The 19,492-nt window shown below is 45.3% G+C and overlaps 2 protein-coding genes across 6 annotated transcripts in view; both read left to right on the top strand.

Moving 5' to 3' along the window:
- Nucleotides 1-1,486: 1,486 nt before the first annotated feature.
- Nucleotides 1,487-8,588, top strand: C2H18orf32 (chromosome 2 C18orf32 homolog). Its single transcript, XM_084832921.1, has 3 exons — nt 1,487-1,557; nt 5,092-5,345; nt 7,716-8,588. The coding sequence occupies exons 2-3, from the start codon at nt 5,130-5,132 to the stop codon at nt 7,788-7,790; spliced, it is 291 nt and encodes a 96-aa protein (XP_084689047.1). The 5' UTR covers nt 1,487-1,557; nt 5,092-5,129; the 3' UTR covers nt 7,791-8,588.
- Nucleotides 8,589-18,277: 9,689 nt separating this feature from the next.
- Nucleotides 18,278-19,492, top strand: part of DYM (dymeclin) — a 270,157-nt gene continuing 268,942 nt past the window's right edge. For 3 of the 5 annotated variants that reach the window (XM_084832889.1, XM_084832886.1, XM_084832891.1), the window contains exon 1: nt 18,278-18,377. The gene's annotated coding sequence lies outside the window, so the exon portion shown is untranslated. Of the gene's footprint in view, nt 18,378-18,487; nt 18,607-19,492 lie in introns of those variants that run through there. The other 2 variants (XM_084832890.1, XM_084832887.1) reach the window with 2 other exon arrangements.

The raw sequence follows: 19,492 nt of genomic DNA, 5'->3' as shown, positions 1-19,492 counted from the left end.
CTGCTTCCCACCCACAGAACTGCCCTTTATCATCCTCTCCAGAGGCAGCTGGCAGGGAGTGCAGACTCCTGGGTCCAAGGTCAGAGCGCTTTGGACGCAGGAATCCGAACTATCCTGTGGCCCCCCAGATGCGGTCTAGGGGCCATAAGATTGCTCTCACTTGTTGGCTTGCTGGTCAGTTAACTTCAAATATTGTCAATTCACCATCAATTGATGGCTTATTGACTGGTAACATAGTAAATATTCCATGAAGCCAGGAGTACCACAATGGCCTTATTCAGGTATAACAACAAACCATGGTTTGTCATCAAGATGAATAGGTATGAGCATTGGGGCTTCCTCACACTTGAGGGAAGGATATGAGAAGCTTCTGCTTTTATTTAAGATGGAGACAATTGTTAGTTGTGGGGTTTAAATGTCCCAAACTATAGCTTGGGATACTGGTTTGAGCAAACTAGTTTGCCACATTCAGACGTAATGGCAGACTATAGCTTGTGGCTAACTAGAAGCTGAAACTTCTGATTTTATCTCAAGTGTGGGAGAAGGGGGAGAGTGATAACCTATAACTAAAGGCACATCCAAACAAACAGCCACCAACAACATAGGTTATTGGCTAGGGCTGCCTATGATTCCATATTTGTGAGTTAACCCTGGTATTCAAGGATAAAATCCCAAGAGAAGTTCTGTTAAGTGAATTGTTTATAGGAACATTGCCTAACATTGTTAAGAGGTGTCATAATTCATTATATTAAAAACAACAGTGGGTTAGATTCAGCTTTTACTCCACCAAGCGGAGCAGCCCCAGAAGGAGCCAGTACATTCAGGATGGTGTCTCCAGATTATGCTTTCTAAAGCTACAGTCCTATACACACCTGGAAGCAGGCCTCTTTGAAATCCTTGGGATTTACTAATGAGTAGACATGTATAGGATTGTGCTCTAACGGCACAGTCCTACACATGTTTAGACAGAAAAAAGCCCCACAACTCCCAGCATGCCCCAGCCAATTCTCCGAACCCTTGGGAAGAAACTTCCCAGCATTGTAATCATCGCTGCTGCTCCTAGCATCGTGCAGGAGGCTTTTTGTCCTGAAAGGCAGGATATATATTTCTGAAATGATATTGTTTATTCTATGCCCACTGTTGCCTCCATCAATCTGCTGTTGATAACAGTGGGTACAGAGCTTTACAAAGTACCAGAGCATAGATCCCTGCCCCGAGGGGCGTACAATTAAAAATCCGGCGAAACCACGGCGAGACAGGGATAAGCAAGGCAAGAACGCACAGCAATTGCAGTTGCATGTCACAGCGGCAAGGCATGGGAAGGTGCTCGGAGTTGGGGCAAAGGGCTTTATGGAAAAGGGGGATTCTGACCCCACGCCATCCTGCCTCTAGTGTCATGGCGCCCGCAGCGAGCCGCCCACATCCTGTTACGTCACGTCCCTGCCTGGCTTTCCTATTGGAGCTGGTCGGATGACGACAGCCGTTTCCTTCCCGGAAGTGAAGTCCTTCCCCCCCTCCTGCCGTCGCGGCTCAGCCAGACGTTGGAGGGTCGCGCAGGTAAGTGCAAGGCCGGGTCTTGGGTGGGCGAGCAGGTAGGCGGGTGGAGGGCAGGGGGTCGCTGGCCTTCCTCCTCCTCCAGCCGTCATTCCTGCTCGGCCTTTTCACATCTCACCGAAGATGACGTAACAACAGTTGCTCATTTGTATATGTTATTTTTAAAACTGTGTTCTTGCTAATTTGCCGGGGCGGGGGGCGAATTTTGCTTAAGATAATAGGAACACTAGCAATATATAGTTGTATAGTAGTATAAAGTTGTATAGTACAGTATACAGTACACAGTTGTAAATAGCAATGGAAATGTCTCTATTTGAGAAAATGCTCTATAATTAATTTTTTTTTTTTTAATGGAAAGGGAGGAAAAATCTAGTACTCTTACGTTTTGATCATCCTCTCTCCAGTCCTGTGGGACAAACTCAAGGTCTTCCCCCTCTCCCTTCCCCAGTAATGGTGAGGAGTTTCTGATAGTAGCCAGTAACTTAGAATACTGCCCAGGTTTGTGAACTGCCCGGAGACCTTCGGCTATTGGGCGTTATAGAAATGAAATAAGTAAGTAACTTAGGGTTCAATCCTATGCATATTTAGCCAGAAAACTGACCTACAACCCCTACATGCTGGGAGTTGCAGGACTTTTTTCTGTCTAACATGCATAGGATTGCACCTTTAAGTAGCTAATTTAAAATGTGTGCCTGTATTGGTTTAAACATGAGAAGACAGGATACCCTGGAGAAGATGCTGATGCTAGGGACAGTGGAAGGCTAAAGGAAGAGGGGCCGACCAAGGGCAAGATGGATGGATGATATTCTGGAGGTGACGGACTCGACCTTGGGGGAGCTGGGGGTGGTGACGGCCGACAGGAAGCTCTGGCGTGGGCTGGTCCATGAAGTCACGAAGAGTCGGAAGCGACTGAACGAATAAACAACAACAACAAAAAAGGGTTCTAGGAGCACAATCCTATGCATGTTTAGAAAGAAAAAAGTTCTACAACTCCCAGCTTTCCCTAGTCAGCATGGCTGGCTGGAGAATATTGGGAATTGTAGGCCTTTTTTATGTCTGAACATGCATAGGATTACACCCTAAGTGTTATAGGTACGCTTTTAGCTGATTATCTCCCGTATTCTAATTTACTAATTAAGTTTACTTAATTATTTTAGTTTACTAATTAAGGGCCCAATCCTATGCATGTTTAGACAGAAAAGTTCCTGCAACTCCCAGGATTACCCAGCCAGTTGTAGGCCTTTTTCATGTCTAAACATGCATGCCTTAAGGCTGTAATCCGATACCCATTTACCTGGGATGAAGTAGACATGGATAGGATTGATGTGTTATGCTTCTACCTCGACACACTTGGAAGTAAGTTGCATTGAACAAAGTGGGACTTGATTTAGCTGGCTGTTTATGCCCTGTTTTTCTGGGAAAAATTCAAAGCCGCATACGAGATGAAAAATAAGATACCTCTAGATAAAATACCTAGTAAACAGGCATGGGACTGGCTGTAAGTAATTCAGTCCATTGCCGCAGTGCGTTGAAGGTCATTGTTCTGAACAAAGCCAAACAGGCATGTTGTAGCTCTTTGCAACAGTGCCTTCATAACTTTTTGTCTCAAAATCCCAGGAATGAAAACTGACTTAAATGTATGAAAGGTAAAGTGGCCGCAGTTATCTACATTTTGAACCAGGATTTAAAATTTATAGGAAAACCTGGCTAGTTAGCATCTGTAACAAACTGTCAGATGTTACTGTACTACTTAGAGGAAACTTATACTTCAGACAGAGCCTGATATTTTTAAAAACCAGGTGAAGGTGATGATCATTCTAGAAAGCTTTGATTGGCATTTATGTGATGGTGGCAAACTTATACTGTGCAGATTAGCACTCAATCTAAAAGGGGACAGAGCCCAGCTGATTGGTTTTGTCCCTTTTGGGAGAGCAGCACCAGACCCTGCCATTTAATCCATAGTGCGTACTCTAGGAATCAACCATCAACAATTTTTTATGCCATGCCAGTGTATTACTGGAATTTAGATTATTGTTTTGTAATCTAGAGTTGGTAGTTCTTTAGAGGTAAGTTGCCAGCTAAATGGACCAATAATAGTCTGATATTGTTATGCCTTCTCTCCAGTTCCTTAGCATCAACACAACTTATTTCCACTTATTCATCATTTAATTTGCCACAGAAGTGTGCTTCCATAGTAGTAGGTTCTGAAATTGTTCTGAGGGTGCCATGCAGAGTACCCTGATAAACACACTATGAAACTCAAAGAAGATGAAACAGACTGTGTTTAACCTGTGTTGTTATTTAGAGGTGTGAGCAGTCTACCTGACCTGGTCATTGCATGGCTCCATTAATGCTTCTTCTTGGGGTAGAAGCCTTTCCACCATTTTCCCCAGCAGATCCTTCCTCTTTCCTCCCCACTTCCCCCATCCCTTAGAGCACTGCATTACAGTATTAGAGCCCGTTGGTTAGGAGATGGAGCTGCGAAGAACATTGCTTCAATGTATCCAGCTGTCAGCTGAGCATATGCAATGTGGGTGACACAAATACATGTCCTCACCTTAGTTGTTGATTTGGGCTGATGGTCTGAGCAGTGAACAGAATTCAGTTGTGTATTCATGTATACATGTTTACAGCATTTGACTTTCTCAATAAAACTGCCTTTCAAAGTGAGAACTTCTAAAATTGCAGTTTTCCAAACTACTTTATTTTGGTATTTAAGGCTGCAGTCTTATGAACACAGTGGGACTTGCTTCTGAAGAAAAATGTATAACATTGGACTCAGTGGAGGCTGGTGGCTCTGATGTCAGTGGGATGGTGAATCCACTCCAGGTTTCAGTCAGAACTCTAAAGGAGCTATCCAAGGTGCTTCGCAGAACCTTTAGAATTCTGACTGAAACCCAGAGCGGATGCACTGCCCTGCTGACATTGGAGACACCAGTCTCCACTGCCTGGATTGTATACCTCTTCTTCATCCAGTGCTGTTGTGCAAAGGAAATGCAACTAAAATTTGAGGGCCTGTTCTGAATTAGATTTCTGTTCTGAAATTGTTATACTATGTTTATGGATTTGTACACATTCCCTAATCTGTTCCTTATTTAATGAAATGTCCATGTTTTGCTTTCATACTTTTTCTCTACTGTTTTGTACTGCCTACTAACAAAACCTAATTGTCAAGAGAAAAGAATGTAGTACTTACAGACTTGCTGTGTCATGCCAAATCATGTTGATCATGTGGCTTGATCCTATGTATGTTTGCTGGGGCGTATGTCCCACTAAGTTCAGTGGGACTTGCATAGGAAGTCCCATATTGTGTGCATAGGAGTGTAGCCTTTAGGTTTCCTGAATGACCAACCGTGGTTTTATTGGCATAATTTGATTTTAAGTTTTTATGTGTGTTTTTTGATATTTTGATCTTTCTTTATTGTTCACTGCTTGGGAAACATTTTTAGATATAGAGCGGTTTATAAATTTTGTAAATAAATGGGGTGCATAGGCCATTGAATGTATTAAATGATTACTGCTTTATGTTGTATTTAGCGTTCCAGCACATTCCTGCCACAGAACCTGAAAGAGCCATGGTGTGCATTCCCTGTATAGTCATTCCAGTTCTGCTGTGGGTCTATAAAAGATTCCTTGAACCGTATCTCTATCCCATCATCTCACCATTTATCAAGCGGATTTGGCCCAAGAAAGCGGTGCGGGAAATGCCGAAGGAAGACCAAAAGGGTAGCACTGAAAGTAGACATGAGACCATGGACAAGGGCTCCACAGATGAATCTGAAGTTTCTAAAGTAAGCATTAACTAAACAAGATGTAAAAAAAACCCCATCCTGTCTGAAATGAAGAACGAGCTAATCATGTTGCTTTGCTAGTGGAAAACATTTCTAGGACACTAAATGTCCTCATTCTAGTACAACACTCATGTGATCTTAGATCTGGTATAGTTGCTTATTTGTTTTTCATTCTGCAGCTGTAGCCGTGCATTCCCAGGAGTGTGATTCTCTGTTCTAGAACAGTCATGGAAAGCAAAGAAACCATTCATTTTGAAGCTGATTTAGAAATATGTCATTTTTTACTGTGTTGTGATTTTTAAACCTGGGGCTGGGGCTGGATGGGGTATCTCCATAATGATTTCCTGTGGGTTGTCTAAAGTCTTTTTTCTAATGCTCTAGTCCTGTGTATGCTTACCTATGAGTAAGCCCCATTCAGCATAGTATGGACTTACTTCTGTGTAAGCATGCATGATTTTCTTCCTGTTGAGACAGCAGACAAGTATAATTGAAAATGAAATATGGGAAAAAGGTAAATTGGGGCTAAGCCCCCCTCCCCCCATTAAAAAGAAGGTGGTTGAGAGGGTTTTGCTTTCATGTTGTGAATCTATTAGTAGCATTTGGGGCTTCCTTGAAACTTTCCCAACTATTCCAGGTACTGGTTGGTGTGTGGAAGGGCGGCAGTGTGGTGGTGGTGGGGTGTTGCTTTCATGCCATGCTTGCGAGCTTTATGTTACGTCCAGTATTGGAGGCAGCATGCCTATTTATGCCAGTTGCTGGGGAACATGAGCTGGAGGCTACTATTACACTCTTGTCTTGTGGGCTTCCCATTGGGGCAGCTGGTTGACCACCATGGGAACAGAATGCTGGACTAGATGGACCCTTGGTCTGATCCAGCAGGGCTCTTCTTATGTTCTTATCAGTGTACCACTGCTGGAAACAGCATGCTCAACTATATAGTCCCAGAGTCTGATCTAACAGGGCTCTGTCATTCTTATCAGGTTGTCTTTCTTTCCCCAAGGCTGTGGTAGGGTCTCAGGGAGGCCACCTGGGCTTGCTTGACTGTGTTTATTTCTTATCCTGTGAGCATTTCCAACACCGGATCACCTTGCTTTTACAGTACGGGGAGGCGTTGGTCTCTAAACATATAGCCAATTTGTAGCTTCACAGCTTGTGTGAAAGAACAGAAAGCAAACACCTTCCTTCCTGCTTATAGTGCAGCGACTGCTAACCAGATCACAGTGTCTGCATGTTCCACAACCATCACTGCTTGTTGCAAGGAGTTGGGGCGCACTGTGGGATGTGGGCGGGGGCGCACTGGGATGCGCAACTGTCTGAGTCACGATTGCTGTGCAGATGCAAATGCAGCTATGCTTGTCGGGACTCCTCGGAGTCAAAGCCAGCACTTTGCATTGTCCCCATGTCTGCACAGTCTGATGCACTCAGCCGAATGTAACCCACCAGCCATGTATTGTGGCCAATTATATATCCTTGGCAACCCAAGTAGGCAGCCTTTAGTGCCTCTGCACCCACTTTCTGAAGCTCCCTCCCAGTTCAAAGTAGACAGGAGTCAACCCTCTTGGATCTTAGGCACCTACTGAAAGCTTTCTCGATTGAAACAAGCTTTCCGAGAAAGGAGTTTTTGTTTTTGCCCTGTGTCATGTTGTTGTTACTTTTAATTTTCTGTACTGTATTTTACTATGGTTCCTATTCTGTATTGTTTGCATATCACTTAGAAAATGTTATAATATAAACAATTCATAAATACCAGTAAATAAATAAAATAATAAAGAATGGGCTGCCAAACATGGTTGGTGGGGCTGTGTTCAGCTTAATTGGTAGCATGTTGTGCTGGCTTGCTTTGTGGAGCTACTGAAGATTCTGCAGCAGTAGTTTAATGCCGCCTTCCCAACCTGGGCTCTCCAGATGTGTTGGACTACAGTTCCCAGCATCCCTTGGCTGGGGGATGCTGAGTCCCAACACATCTGGAGGGCACAGGTTGGGGAAGGCTGGTTTAACATGTTATTGGTGTTTGGCCTGCGAACCCTACAGGGCTGCAGGCAAAGTTTCGTAGGGCATACTCCTATGTCCCCATAACTGTCTGGGGAATGCTGGGAGTTCTGGGACTTTTTTTTGTCTGAACAGGCATATGATTGCACCCTTAAACACTCAGAAAGTCCTCTATAATTTATACAGATATATCTGTTCCAGGCTCAGTGGCCCCCAAAACTGTGAGTCTGAATAACCAAGAGATGCTCAGCCCTGTCCATACCAAGAAAAGTCCCATGGTGCAACTCATTCTGAATTTATGGCCCCATCTGACTCTTTCCTATCGAATGCTCTGATGACCTGAATGTGCAATTAACAGAATTTTTTTTCCATATGTTTCAGACCAAAAACAATGGCATCACAAATGGATTTGCCAGAAGTGGGCCTATGGAAATCTCTGACAAAAAAACGGATTAAATCAGCTTGTGCTGTGGGATTGTGGCTGCTATTGGAAATGAACTGACGATCCTGTTCCCAGCTGGAAATTTCATTGCACTTTTATCAAAATGGAAACTTGGAATATGTATAGACATGCATACACACACCTAGGGAGACTTGGGATGATTCTGTTTCTATAGCTGAAAAAAGTTTTAATATATTGTCTTGCTCCTCTTGACATTGGTGGCCAGAACTTGCAGTGCAGCTGATAGTGTTAGAGATTTTAGGCTTCACATTTTATTAATAGTGTTACTGTCAAACTTACAACTTGTTTCAAAAACATTCCTGGAACTCCACTTTCGTGACTAATACACTTGTCTTTAAAAAGCTGGTGTTTGCACTGTACCTGAAAAAAGCAGCACTGTAAGTACCCTAACGCTAATAATAAGTACTAGTAGCTGCCAACTTACTGTTCCTAAATTCACCTCCGCAAAACTATGCTCTAAATTGTTTGGAGGTGCCGCAAGACATCATGAAGCAAACTTGGTGTGAGCAGATACTAATCTTTGAGAGGGGCAATCCTCCTGATATGATAGGAGGAGAAAAAATATCCTCATTTTCTGTGCTCTTGAGCTTCTGATTGAGGCACTTTGCCCTTCTGACAGTGAGAAAAGGGAGAAAGTAAAAAAACCAAACACAGCACTATAACCTTGTGCAAGTTGCGATACCTTTGCTGGCAACACCTGCATAATATTCAGAATGACTCCAGATAAAATGTAAAGGTGTGCTTGTATTATAGTAAGCTGGCATTCTTAATAAAAGGTGTTTTGTATGGAAGTGGATCTAGGTTTTTTCCCTTCTGTTTTTAGATTACGATGATGATGATTTATTACATTTCTATACTGCCCAATAGCCGGAGCTCTCTGGGCGGTTTACAAAGATTAAAAACATTAAAAAATACAATATACAGAGCTTAAAAACCATTTACATAGAAAACACATGAACAGACAATATACACAAAAGAAACATATCTAAAACAACTTCAAACAAACAATCTCAAAAACAACCATAACCATAAGACATTCCAGGATCAATTAAACAGTTATCTACTGCTGAATGCCTGGGAGAAGAGAAAGGTCTTAACCTGGCGCTGAAAAGATAACAATGTTGGTGTCAGGTGGGCCTCGTCGGGGGGCCATCACTGAAAAGATTGGATTCTTGCAAATAGAAGACTAGGGCATAATGACCTCAGTCAATCAAACAAAAGACTTGCAACTGCTACTTGTATGCACCATAAATGCAAAGAAGAAACAATAGTTCCATTATCAGGGGAAGAAGATCAGGGCTCAAATTCCCATTCAGCCATGAAGCTCCCCAGGTGACATTGGGCCACTTACTATCTCTTAACCTAGCCTAACTTGGAGGGCTGTTGTGGAGTGGGAAGCCATGTTCATAGCCCTGAACTCCTTGGAGGAAGGGTGGGTTACAAATGCAATAAATAAAATAGAGCAACAGGTGGTCATTTAGGTACCCTGGATCCAAGCCATTTACTTTTGAGTAAATATTACTACATTTCTATCCCACCCTATAGCTGAAGCTCTCTGGGTGGGTTACAAAGGTTAAAAACATTAAAAATACAATATGCAAAATTTCAAAAAACACACACACACAGACAATATACTCAAAGACAAGATATATCTAAAAACAACTTTGAGCAATCAGACAAACAATAAAATGAATCCAGGATCAATTAAAACTCATCTCATGTTGCCATATATCTGGGAAAAGAGGAAAGTCTTGACCTGGTACCGAAAAGAGAACAATGTTGGTGCCAGGCAGGTCTCATGGGGGAGATCATTCCACACTTGGGGGGCCACCACCAAGAAGGCCCTCTCCCTTGTTGCTGTCTTTTGAGCCTCCCCTTGGAGTAGGCACCTGAAGGAGGACCTTAGATGTTGAACATAGTGAATGGGTAGGTTCGTGTCGGGAGAGGTGCTCCATCGGGTAGCGTGGTCCCAAGTTGTGTAAGACTTTATAGGTTAAAACCCAGCACCTTGAATCGGGCTCAGAAACATAGAGGCAACCAATGCAAGCAGGCCAGGGCTGGTCTTAAATATTCAGACCTTCTAGTCCCAGTTTCCAAACTGGCTGCTGCATTTTGCACAAACTGCAGCTTCCGAACCGTCTTCAAAGGCAGCCCCACATAGAGTGCATTGCAGTAATCTAGCTTGAAGGTTACCAGGACATAGACAACTGAAGCCAGGTTATCCCTGTCCAGATAGGGGCGTAGCCAGGCCACCAACTGAAGCTGGTAGAAGGCACTCCGTGCCACTGGCCACCTGAGCTACAAGTGACAGGGATGGTTCTAGGAGAACCCCCAAGCTACGGACCTCCTAGCTTGGTTGCTCCTTCAGGGGGAGTGCAACCCCATCCAGAACAGGTTGAGCGCCCTACATCTGGTCAGATGAACTGCCTACTAACAGCATCTCAGAGCATCTCTACACCAGCCTAAAATCCTGCATTTAAAATGGGGCTTTCTGCTTCCGTTTTAAATGCAGGATCACGACGGACTCCCTTTACACGTGCTTCCTTTTCTCCCTCCTTCTCCCCCTTATCAGTCTTCCATATGTTTCACTGATCTAGCTCCACTTCTTGCAGCTTTTCCTTTTTCACGGAGGGAACTCAAGTGGAACATAAGTGGGGTAATTTGATACCCCATTATCTCCAATCTATTTAAAAATAGAATCAAAGTCATTTAGTGCAGGAGACACCCCAGAGGTTCACAGCCATCTAAAGGCCGGCAAACTTCCATGAGTGAGCAATGTCAGTAGCAGGATAAAAGCTCTGTGCTAAGATGCCCTCAGTCTTGTCTGGACTGAGTTTCAATTTATTAGCTCTCATCCAGTCCATTGTTGCAGCCAGGCACCGATTTTGCACATGCACAGCCTCACCTGATGAAGATGAAGAAGGAGAAATAGAGTTGTGTGTCATCAGCATACTGATGACAACACACTCCAAATCTCCGGATGACCGCACTCAGCGGTTTCATGTAGATGTTGAACAGCATGCGGGACAAAACGGACACCTGTGGAACCCCATACTGGAGAATCCACGGGGCCAAGCAACGTTCCCCAAGCACCAACTTCTGGAGCGGACCCTTCAAGCAGGAGCGAAACCACTGCAGTGCACTCCCACTCCCAACTCAGACAGTCATCCCAGAAGGATACCATGGTCAATGGTATCAAAAGCTGCCAAGAGATCAAGGAGAATCAAATATGCTTAGGATGGATCACTGAAAGTACTTTAGCTGCCATCGTGAGACTCACAAGCAAAGATCTGATAGGCTGAGTGCTTAATATTGGGAACTGGAGTCAGGTTTTGGGGTTTTTTTAATCTGTGGTGTTGGTAAGAATTCATAACTTCAGACCGGGGCATTTTACCCATTGATTCAGAGAAAAAAAAAGAATGCTGGTATATTCTTTTTTCAATAAGGCTGAGAAAAGGAATAATATTGGGAGGGTAATTTCTAATTAATTTCACTAGATACAAATGGCTAAAACAAAAATGTTGTCGACTGGGCTCACTGTCAACATTTGGTTACACCAGAACTTCATCCACAAGCCGCAGTTCGTGTTCCCCTTTTCTGTATATATTTGCATATGATTATATAATTCAGCTACTTTTCTCTTTAGAAGAGTTCTGTTTCTAGCCAGAGGCTGTTCTGATTATGTCATTAAAAAAGTAGAGGGAGGAATTATTCATGGCCTGGTCTAATTTAATTTTCCCTTAATGTTGTCATTTCAGTTAATGGAAACCTGAGATGTTGAGTGGAAAGCACATAACTATTGAAGATGCTGAAGCTCAGAACTCAGTACTTGACTGAATAAGATTGATGACCCATCTTAACACTTAAATCTGAACCTTCCAGACACTGCTACAGTGAACCTTCCCAAGGCATTAAAAAGCAACCATTTGAGCATCTCTAGGTGTGATTTAGACAAGACAAAACACACGACTAATCTTCACGCTTAGAGAAATGGATCCAAAGAATATTTCAGCCTAGAAGAGCATTTAGATTCCTATACATGGAAACCGCTGTTCAGTACTGCATATAAGACATTGTTGATTTAGCAATCAATGCTAAATAGTGAGAAACAGAGGAGGGTTTGCTGAAAGGTATCTGATCTTCCTGGGGCTTCTGGTGTTACCTTCACAATGCAGGAAGGAGCTGAGTTGCAGAGGTGCTTTCTAGTCACAACATAGCATACTGACTCATATCTATGCAACTTAAGAGCCAGGATTGTCTACAATTGCAAATATAATTACAGTCAGGGCCAGAAATATTGGAACAAGGATAACTGTTTTGGCAGTTGTCCTCTGTACACCACCACACTGAAGTTGAAAGGAAACACACCCAGATGGGAGCGAAGTCAGGACTTTCAGCTGTAATTCAAGGGGTTTGACAAAAGTGGGGCACTAACCATTCAGGAAGCACAGCCAGTGGCACACACACACCCCATCGTTGGTGGCTCATAAGTAATGGAACAAATGGCCGACAAGCAGCTGCATGGCCAGGTGTGGCCTATTTCCTGGGTACCCCATGACCAAGCAAGCAGAGAAAAGGCCTGGAGGTGGTTCTGAGTGTTACATTTGCATTTGGCAGCTGTTCACTGGAACTCCCAACATGAGGTCCAAACAGATGTCCATGCGAGTGAAGGAGGCCATCATTAGGCTGAGGAAACAAAATAAACCTATCAGAGAGATAGCAAAAACAGTGGGAGTGGCCAATACAACAGTTTGGAACATCCTGAAAAAGAAGGAATTAACTGGCAAGCTCAGCAACAGCAAAAGGCCTGGAAGACTATGGAGGACAACTAAAGTGGATGACCGCAGAATTCTGCTCATGGTGAAGAGGAACCCTTTCACAACATCTAGCCAGGTCAAGAACGCTCTTGAGGAGGTAGGCATGCTATTGTCAACATCTACAGTCAAGAGACGGCTTTATGAATGTAAATACAGAGGCTTCACAACAAGGTGCAAACCACTGGTAATGCTCAAGAACAGACAGGCCAGATTAGCCTTTGCCTGCAATCACCTAAAAAAGCCTGCCCAGTTCTGGAATAAGATTCTTTGGACGGATGAAACCAAGATTATCTTGTACCAGAATGATGGGAAGAGAAAAGTATGGAGAAGGAAAGGAACAGCTCATGATTCAAAGCATACCACATCATCTGTCAAACATGGTGGAGGCAGTGTTAAGGCATGGGCATGTATGGCTGCCAATGGATCCGGGTCACTGGTGTTTATTGATGACCTGACTGCTGATAAACGCAGCAGGATGAATTCTGAAGTGTATAGGGCTATACTTTCTGCTCAGATTCAGCCGAATGCTGCCAAACTGATAGGACGCTGCTTCATATTGCAGATGGATAACGACCCAAAACGTACAGCAAAAGCTACCCAGGAGTTTCTGAAGGCAAAGAAGTGGGATGTTCTTCAATGGCCAAGTCAGTCACCTGATCTCAGTCAGTGATCGGTAAGGTCCCATGGCAAGTGACACTAACAAGAAAAGGAGTCCAAGATGGGTGGGAGCTTTTAAAAAAGGAAATTCTCAAGGCACAAGTACAAACAATTCCAACAAGAAGAAAAGGTGGAAGACAACAGAAGAAGCCAATGTGGCTTCATGACCTGAAAACAAAAAAGGACACATATAGGAAGTGGAAAGAAGGCCAAACAACAAAGGAAGAGCGCAGGCAGGTAGCACAGAATTGCAGGGATGGCGTCAGGAAGGCTAAAGTTGAGAACGAGCTGAGGTTAGCAAGGGATGCTAAAAGCAACAAAAAGGCTTTCTTCAGCTACGTGCATAGTAAAACGCAGAGAAAAGAAATGGTGGTTCAGCTATTAAATAAGGATGGCAAAATGATAACAGATGACAAAGAAAAGGCAGAGGTGCTCAATTCCTACTTTGGCTCTGTCTTCTCCCAAAAGAGGGTCTATGACCCCCCTGGCAAAGGCGAAGTACAGGCTGAACGGGCAGGATTGCAGCTTGAGATGGATAGGCATATGGTCAAGGAACACCTAATTCCTTTGAATTAGTGCAAATCTCCAGGGCCAGATGAATTGCATCCTAGAGTAATAAAGGAACTGGCAGAAGAGCTCTCAGAACCGCTGTCTATTCTCTTTGAGAAATCATGGAGGACGGGTGAAGTGCCAGATGACTGGAGGAGGGCTAATGTTGTCCCTATCTTCAAAAAGGGTAAAAAGGAGGAACCTGGGAACTACAGACCAGTCAGTCTGACATCAATCCCTGGGAAAATTCTGGAGCAGATGATAAATCCATCTGGAAGCACCTTGAAAACAATGCAGTGATTACTCGAAGCCAACATGGATTTGTCAAGAACAAGTCCTGCCAGACGAATCTGATCTCATTTTTTGATCAAGTAACCTCCCTCGTGGACCATGGGAATGCTGTAGACATAATATACCTTAACTTCAGGAAAGCTTTCAACAAAGTGCCCCATGATATCCTGATGAGCAAACTAGCTCGAAGTGGGCTAGATGAAACAACAATCCGGTGGATCCACAGTTGGCTACAGAATCGGACTCAAAGAGTGCTTATCAATGGGACCTTCTCAAACTGGGGAGGGGTAACGAGTGGGGTACCGCAGGGCTCAGTCCTGGGCCCAGTGCTCTTCAACATTTTTATGAATGACTTGGAGGAGGAGATACAAGGAATGCTGATCAGATTTGCAGATGACACAACATTGGTCGGGATAGCTAATACTTTGGAAGACAGAAACAAAATTCAAAGTGATATTGATAGACTGGAGCGCTGGGCAGAAAACAACAGAATGACATTTAATAGGGATAAATGCCAAGTTCTGCACCTAGGAAAAAAGAACCAAATGCACAGTTACAAGATGGGGGATACGTGGTTCAACAGCACTGCAAGTGAGAAGGATCTTGGAATTATTGTCTTGGAAGGATCTTGGAATTATTGGAATTATTATTGCATAGCTTCCAAATCCCAGGAAGTACTAGTTCCCCTCTACTCAGCACTGGTTAGGCCTCATCTGGAGTACTGTGTCCAGTTCTGGGCACCACACTTTAAGAAGGATGCAGACAAACTGGAGAGGGTTCAGAGGAGGGCAACAAAGATGATGAGGGGACTGGAAACAAAGCCCTATGAAGAGAGACTGAAAGAACTGGGCATGTTTAGCCTTGAGAAGAGAAGACTGAGGGGAGCTATGATAGCGCTCTTCAAGTACTTGAAAGGTTGTCACAGAGAGGAAGGCTGGGATCTCTTCTCGATCATCCCAGAGTGCAGGACACGGAATAATGGGCTCAAGTGACAGGAAGCCAGATTCCGGCTGAACATCAGGAAAAACATCCTGACTGTTAGAGCAATACGACAGTGGAACCAATTACCTCGGGAGGTGGTGGGCTCTCCCACACTGGAGGCATTCAAGATGAGGCTGGACAGCCATCCGTCAGGGATGCTCTGACTTGGATTCCTGCATTGAGCAGGGGGTTGGTCTCAATGGCCTTGTAGGCCCCTTCCAACCCTACTATTCTATGATTTTCATCCAGGTATTAAAGGCGATCCTTAAGTTTGAAATGTTGGTTCGTTCCATTACTTATGAGCCACCAACAATGGGGGTGTGTGTATGCCACTGGCTGTACTTCCTGAATGGTTAGTGCCCCACTTTTGTCAAACCCCTTGAATTACAGCTGAAACTCCTGACTTTGCTCCCATCTGGGTGTGTTTCCTTTCAACTTCAATGTGGTGGTGTACAGAGGCCAACTGCCAAAACATCCTTGTTCCAGTATTTCTGGCCCTGACTGTATGTGTACACTTACAGCTCCATTCTATTGCATATTTACTTGAAAGTAAATCTCACTGTGATATTCATTAGGGCATATTATTTCCCATGTATTTCCCATAAGCTTGTGCCTTTAGTGGCAAAACCAGGTTTGCTGCCAGGTAAAGTGTGGAATGGTTCGTATTTCACTACATACCAATGCATTGCAAATAAAAAAAAAACAATACCAGTAGGACACATGCTAAAAAATGACCCAGCTAGCTGCGGGGAACATCTGACAATTCTGAAAGCACTTCATAGGCTTTTTCAGTCGCTCCGTGCTCCTCTTGTGAGCACGGAGGATGGGGCTTCTCCATGCTGCCTCCGAGGCAGCGTGGATGAGAGGGTCAGTCAGTTTTCCGGGAGCGTGGGCTCCAAGGTCGGGTCCCGGAAATGAGCATATCCTATGGCCCACTAGACACTGTCTAGCGGGCCATAGGATTGTTCTCTCCATGGACTTGTCTATTTAACAAACTTAACAGTGCTCCTGTCCTGAAAGGCAGCATAGAAATACTTTAAATAAATACATATATAAATTCCTGGGACCGAGCCCTACAGTAGGTCTTATTTATTATTACATTTGTATCCCGCCTTTTTTCCTCTTTCAAGGAACCCAATGCAGCTTACTTACATAGAGGTCTTCCTCTAGGGTCCAACACTCTAACCACTACACCAGACTTGCTCTCTTACTTCTGAGTAAACATGCATAGGTTTATGGACAGTTTATGTACTGTATTGTGTTTTACTATCATTGAAAGTATATTGTTTAAATTATATTGTAAGCAGGCGTGTAGATCCACTGGGTAAAAAAGGTGATGTAAAAATATTTCAACAAACAGCTGTAGTAGACCTAACTTGTAGACTCCAGGAGTGCCACTGTTACTGCTCTGGCAGTCAAGCCGGTGGATTCTGCCCCCCTTCAAGTTGCTGAAACATCAGAAGCATATTTCAGAGAGATACTAGTCATGTTATTCTGTTGTAGAAAAATCAATCAATCAATCAAGAGTTCTGTTGCATCTTAAAAACTAACGAATTTATTCTGGAATATTCACAGAGATAGTAAGGGTGCAATTCTATGCATGTGTAAACAGAAAAAAGCCCTACAACTCCCAGGATAGTAGGACATTTTCTGTCTTAACATGCATAGGATTGTGTCCTAAGGGTGCAATCCTATGCATGTTTAGACAGAAAAAAGTCCTACAACTCCCAGCATGTCCCAGCTAGCTATGTTGGCTGGGGAATGCTGGGAGCTGTAGGACTTTTTTCTGTCTAAATATGCATAGGATTGCACCCTAAGGGCGCAATCCTATGGCCGCTACTCAGCGGCTAGATGGCCATAAGATAGGTTGGTTCCCTGGAACCGACCTCAGAGCCTGTGCTCTGAGGTTGGTTCCCAGAGAACTGACCTTCACACCCTCCTGCACTGCCTCATAGGCAGCGTGGAATGGCCCCGCGCTCAGGAGTGCAGAGCAGCGAAAACAGGGTGTTCCTGGGGACATGACAGGGTGGGGAAGTCGGAAATCCAGTACCACACATCCAATCTGTCATCCAGCCACTGCTTCCTCCTCCCCGACTTCCTGAAATCGGCTGTCTAGCCACAAATGCAGGGCGGCTGAATTGCAGGGGGGACGATCCCCTCCACACTTTTCCTGCCCTGCATTGGATAGGCGGTCGCCTCCAAGTTCGGAGGTGACTGCCCATCCCAGTAGGATTGCTTCCCAAGTGAGTCGAGGAATGTCTAAAATCTAGCCAGTGGTGTAGTGGCTAGGGTGGGTGACTTTGGGCCAGTCACTGCCTCTCGGCCTGACCTACCACACAGGGTTGTTATGAGGATAAAATGGAGAGTAGGGGGAGGATCAAGTAAGCTGCCTTGGGTTCCTTGCAGGAAGAAAAAAGACGGGATAAATGCAATAAATAAATTAAATATAGTACCTGCTATAACTTGAAAAAACACCACGTGAATGAGACCAGGCAGCAGAATGAGGCGATAAAAGCTGTGGATTTTTGAATGCCCGCCCTCCCTGCAAATGGAAAACGAGTACATCAGGGAGTGAGTTGAAGTAGAGCTTTTCTTCCTAATGCGCTAGCTTTTTAAGAATTTCCCTACTTGCAGGGTGTCTTTTTTTTTTTTTTTTTTAAGAGAATTAAAAATGGCAGTCCCCAACTGCAGTCTGAAGTGGTATAGTTCACTATCATCATCAACAACAACAACAACAACCACCACCAAACATCAGGTGTTGTGCAAAAATGAAACGCCTGCTCCTCCCCTCCTTTCGATTATGTAGATCTAGGCCTCGGAGGACTACATTTCCCGGCATGCTCTTCGGACGGACCAGCAAAGCGTTCGCTTTCTCGCGGCTGGGAGGGGCGGGGAAAGGATAGTCACGTGGCCTTCTCGCGCCCCGCCCCACGCGCCCTCCCTCCCTCCCGGAGATGCTGGCGGCGGGGAGAGGGAAAGTGGTGACGACGTGGAAAGATGGAGACCGTTGGAGTGACTGACTGGGCTGACTGAGGGCGCGCGAGACCCTAAGGAGGGGAGGGGAGGGGAGGGGAGGGGAGGCGAGGCGGGGCGCGCGCTCGCGCGCGACAGGGGCCCTAAGGAGGGAAGGCGGGCGCGCACGCAGGCACGCACGAGAGAGTTGCGGCTGCGCGCGGCAGCTCCCTGAGGCGATCCCGCGGTGCCCGGGCGGGCAGGCTGGGCGCCGCCGCCGCCGCCGCCGCCGCCTTTCCCTTCCCCCTCCCCTCCCCGGGGAGCCGGAGCCGGGTGAGTCGCCGCCCCGCTCCTTCGCCCCCTCCCCCTCCCCCGCGCTTTCGCGCCGCCCCGAGAGTTTCATGCCGGGCTGCTGAGCATCTTCCCGGCCGTGCGGAGGGGGCGGGGGCGGATCCGCGTGTCGCAGAGAGACTTGGCCATGAGGGGAGGCCGCGGGCTTGGTTGGGCAGCGGGCGCCGGGGAGGAGAGGGGCCCGTGGTAGCCGCGACAGGCGGGAGGTCAGGTGAGTTTGGGGCATGTGGGGTCAGGAGGAGAGGGTGACCTGGAGACGCAGAGTGCGCCAGTGCCCCAGATGTATCTGCGTAAGAAAGGCAGGACGGCTCACAGCACGGAGCTAAACGTCGCGGCTTCCGTGCTGGGCGGAAGCCACAATGTCCAGCTCAGAATGTATTTTTTAAAATACTCCGTTAGCCTTTCTGTCTTATATATTTTACCTCAAGACTGACTGCATCCATAGTGGACCCAGAGCCTCCTTGTTGCTTTGCTGTTGTGCCGCTTTACATCTCTCTCTCTGTGTACACACACACACACACACGCATACATACTTCGTAGTGTGCACAGTGTTTCACACACTGGTACTCTGAATCCTGTGCAGGCTTATTTAGAGGTAAGGCCACCACCGCCCTGAGAGAAGCGAGTGTTGGGGTGCTTCCAGACGAGGGGCTTCTGTTGCTACTGGTCAAGAAGGCATGGTGGGGTGATAACGTCTTTTCCTTCTTAACTTTGTTTTCTGATAAGAAAAAAGAGGAACAAAACAGTGGGGAAATGTGGGAGGCTCACAAATGGAAGATGATGTCTTCTGGGCGCCCCCTTTTGAGAAGGACATTGACAAGTTGGAGCACATCCAGAGAAGAGCATCCAGGATGGTTAGGGGTCTGAAAATTAAGTCCTATGAGGAACGGTTGAAAGAGCTGGTATGTTTAGCCTGGAGAAGAGAAGATGAAGGGGAGATGTGATAGCAGTCCAAATATTTGAAGGCTGTCACGCAGAGGGAGGTATTTAAGCAGAGGCTGGATGCCTGCCTGTCAGGGATGCTGTAGGTGCATCCTGCAGTGCAGAGCCTGCATTAAGCAGGGGGTTGGACTACATGATGTTCAAGGTCCCTTCCA

Source organism: Heloderma suspectum, chromosome 2, assembly GCF_057233095.1.
Source record: "Heloderma suspectum isolate Gila_16-S chromosome 2, 16-S_ref, whole genome shotgun sequence".
Classification (NCBI taxonomy): Eukaryota; Metazoa; Chordata; class Lepidosauria; order Squamata; family Helodermatidae; genus Heloderma; species Heloderma suspectum.
This window is presented reverse-complemented; position numbering and strand designations above follow the sequence as displayed.

Bases quoted from the DNA above. Each gene is read 5' to 3' on its own strand.
- C2H18orf32 (XM_084832921.1), top strand. From the start codon at position 5,130: ATGGTGTGCATTCCCTGTATAGTCATTCCAGTTCTGCTGTGGGTCTAT. The intron at 5,346-7,715 runs GTAAGCATTAAC...CATATGTTTCAG, and splicing joins ATGAATCTGAAGTTTCTAAA to ACCAAAAACAATGGCATCAC.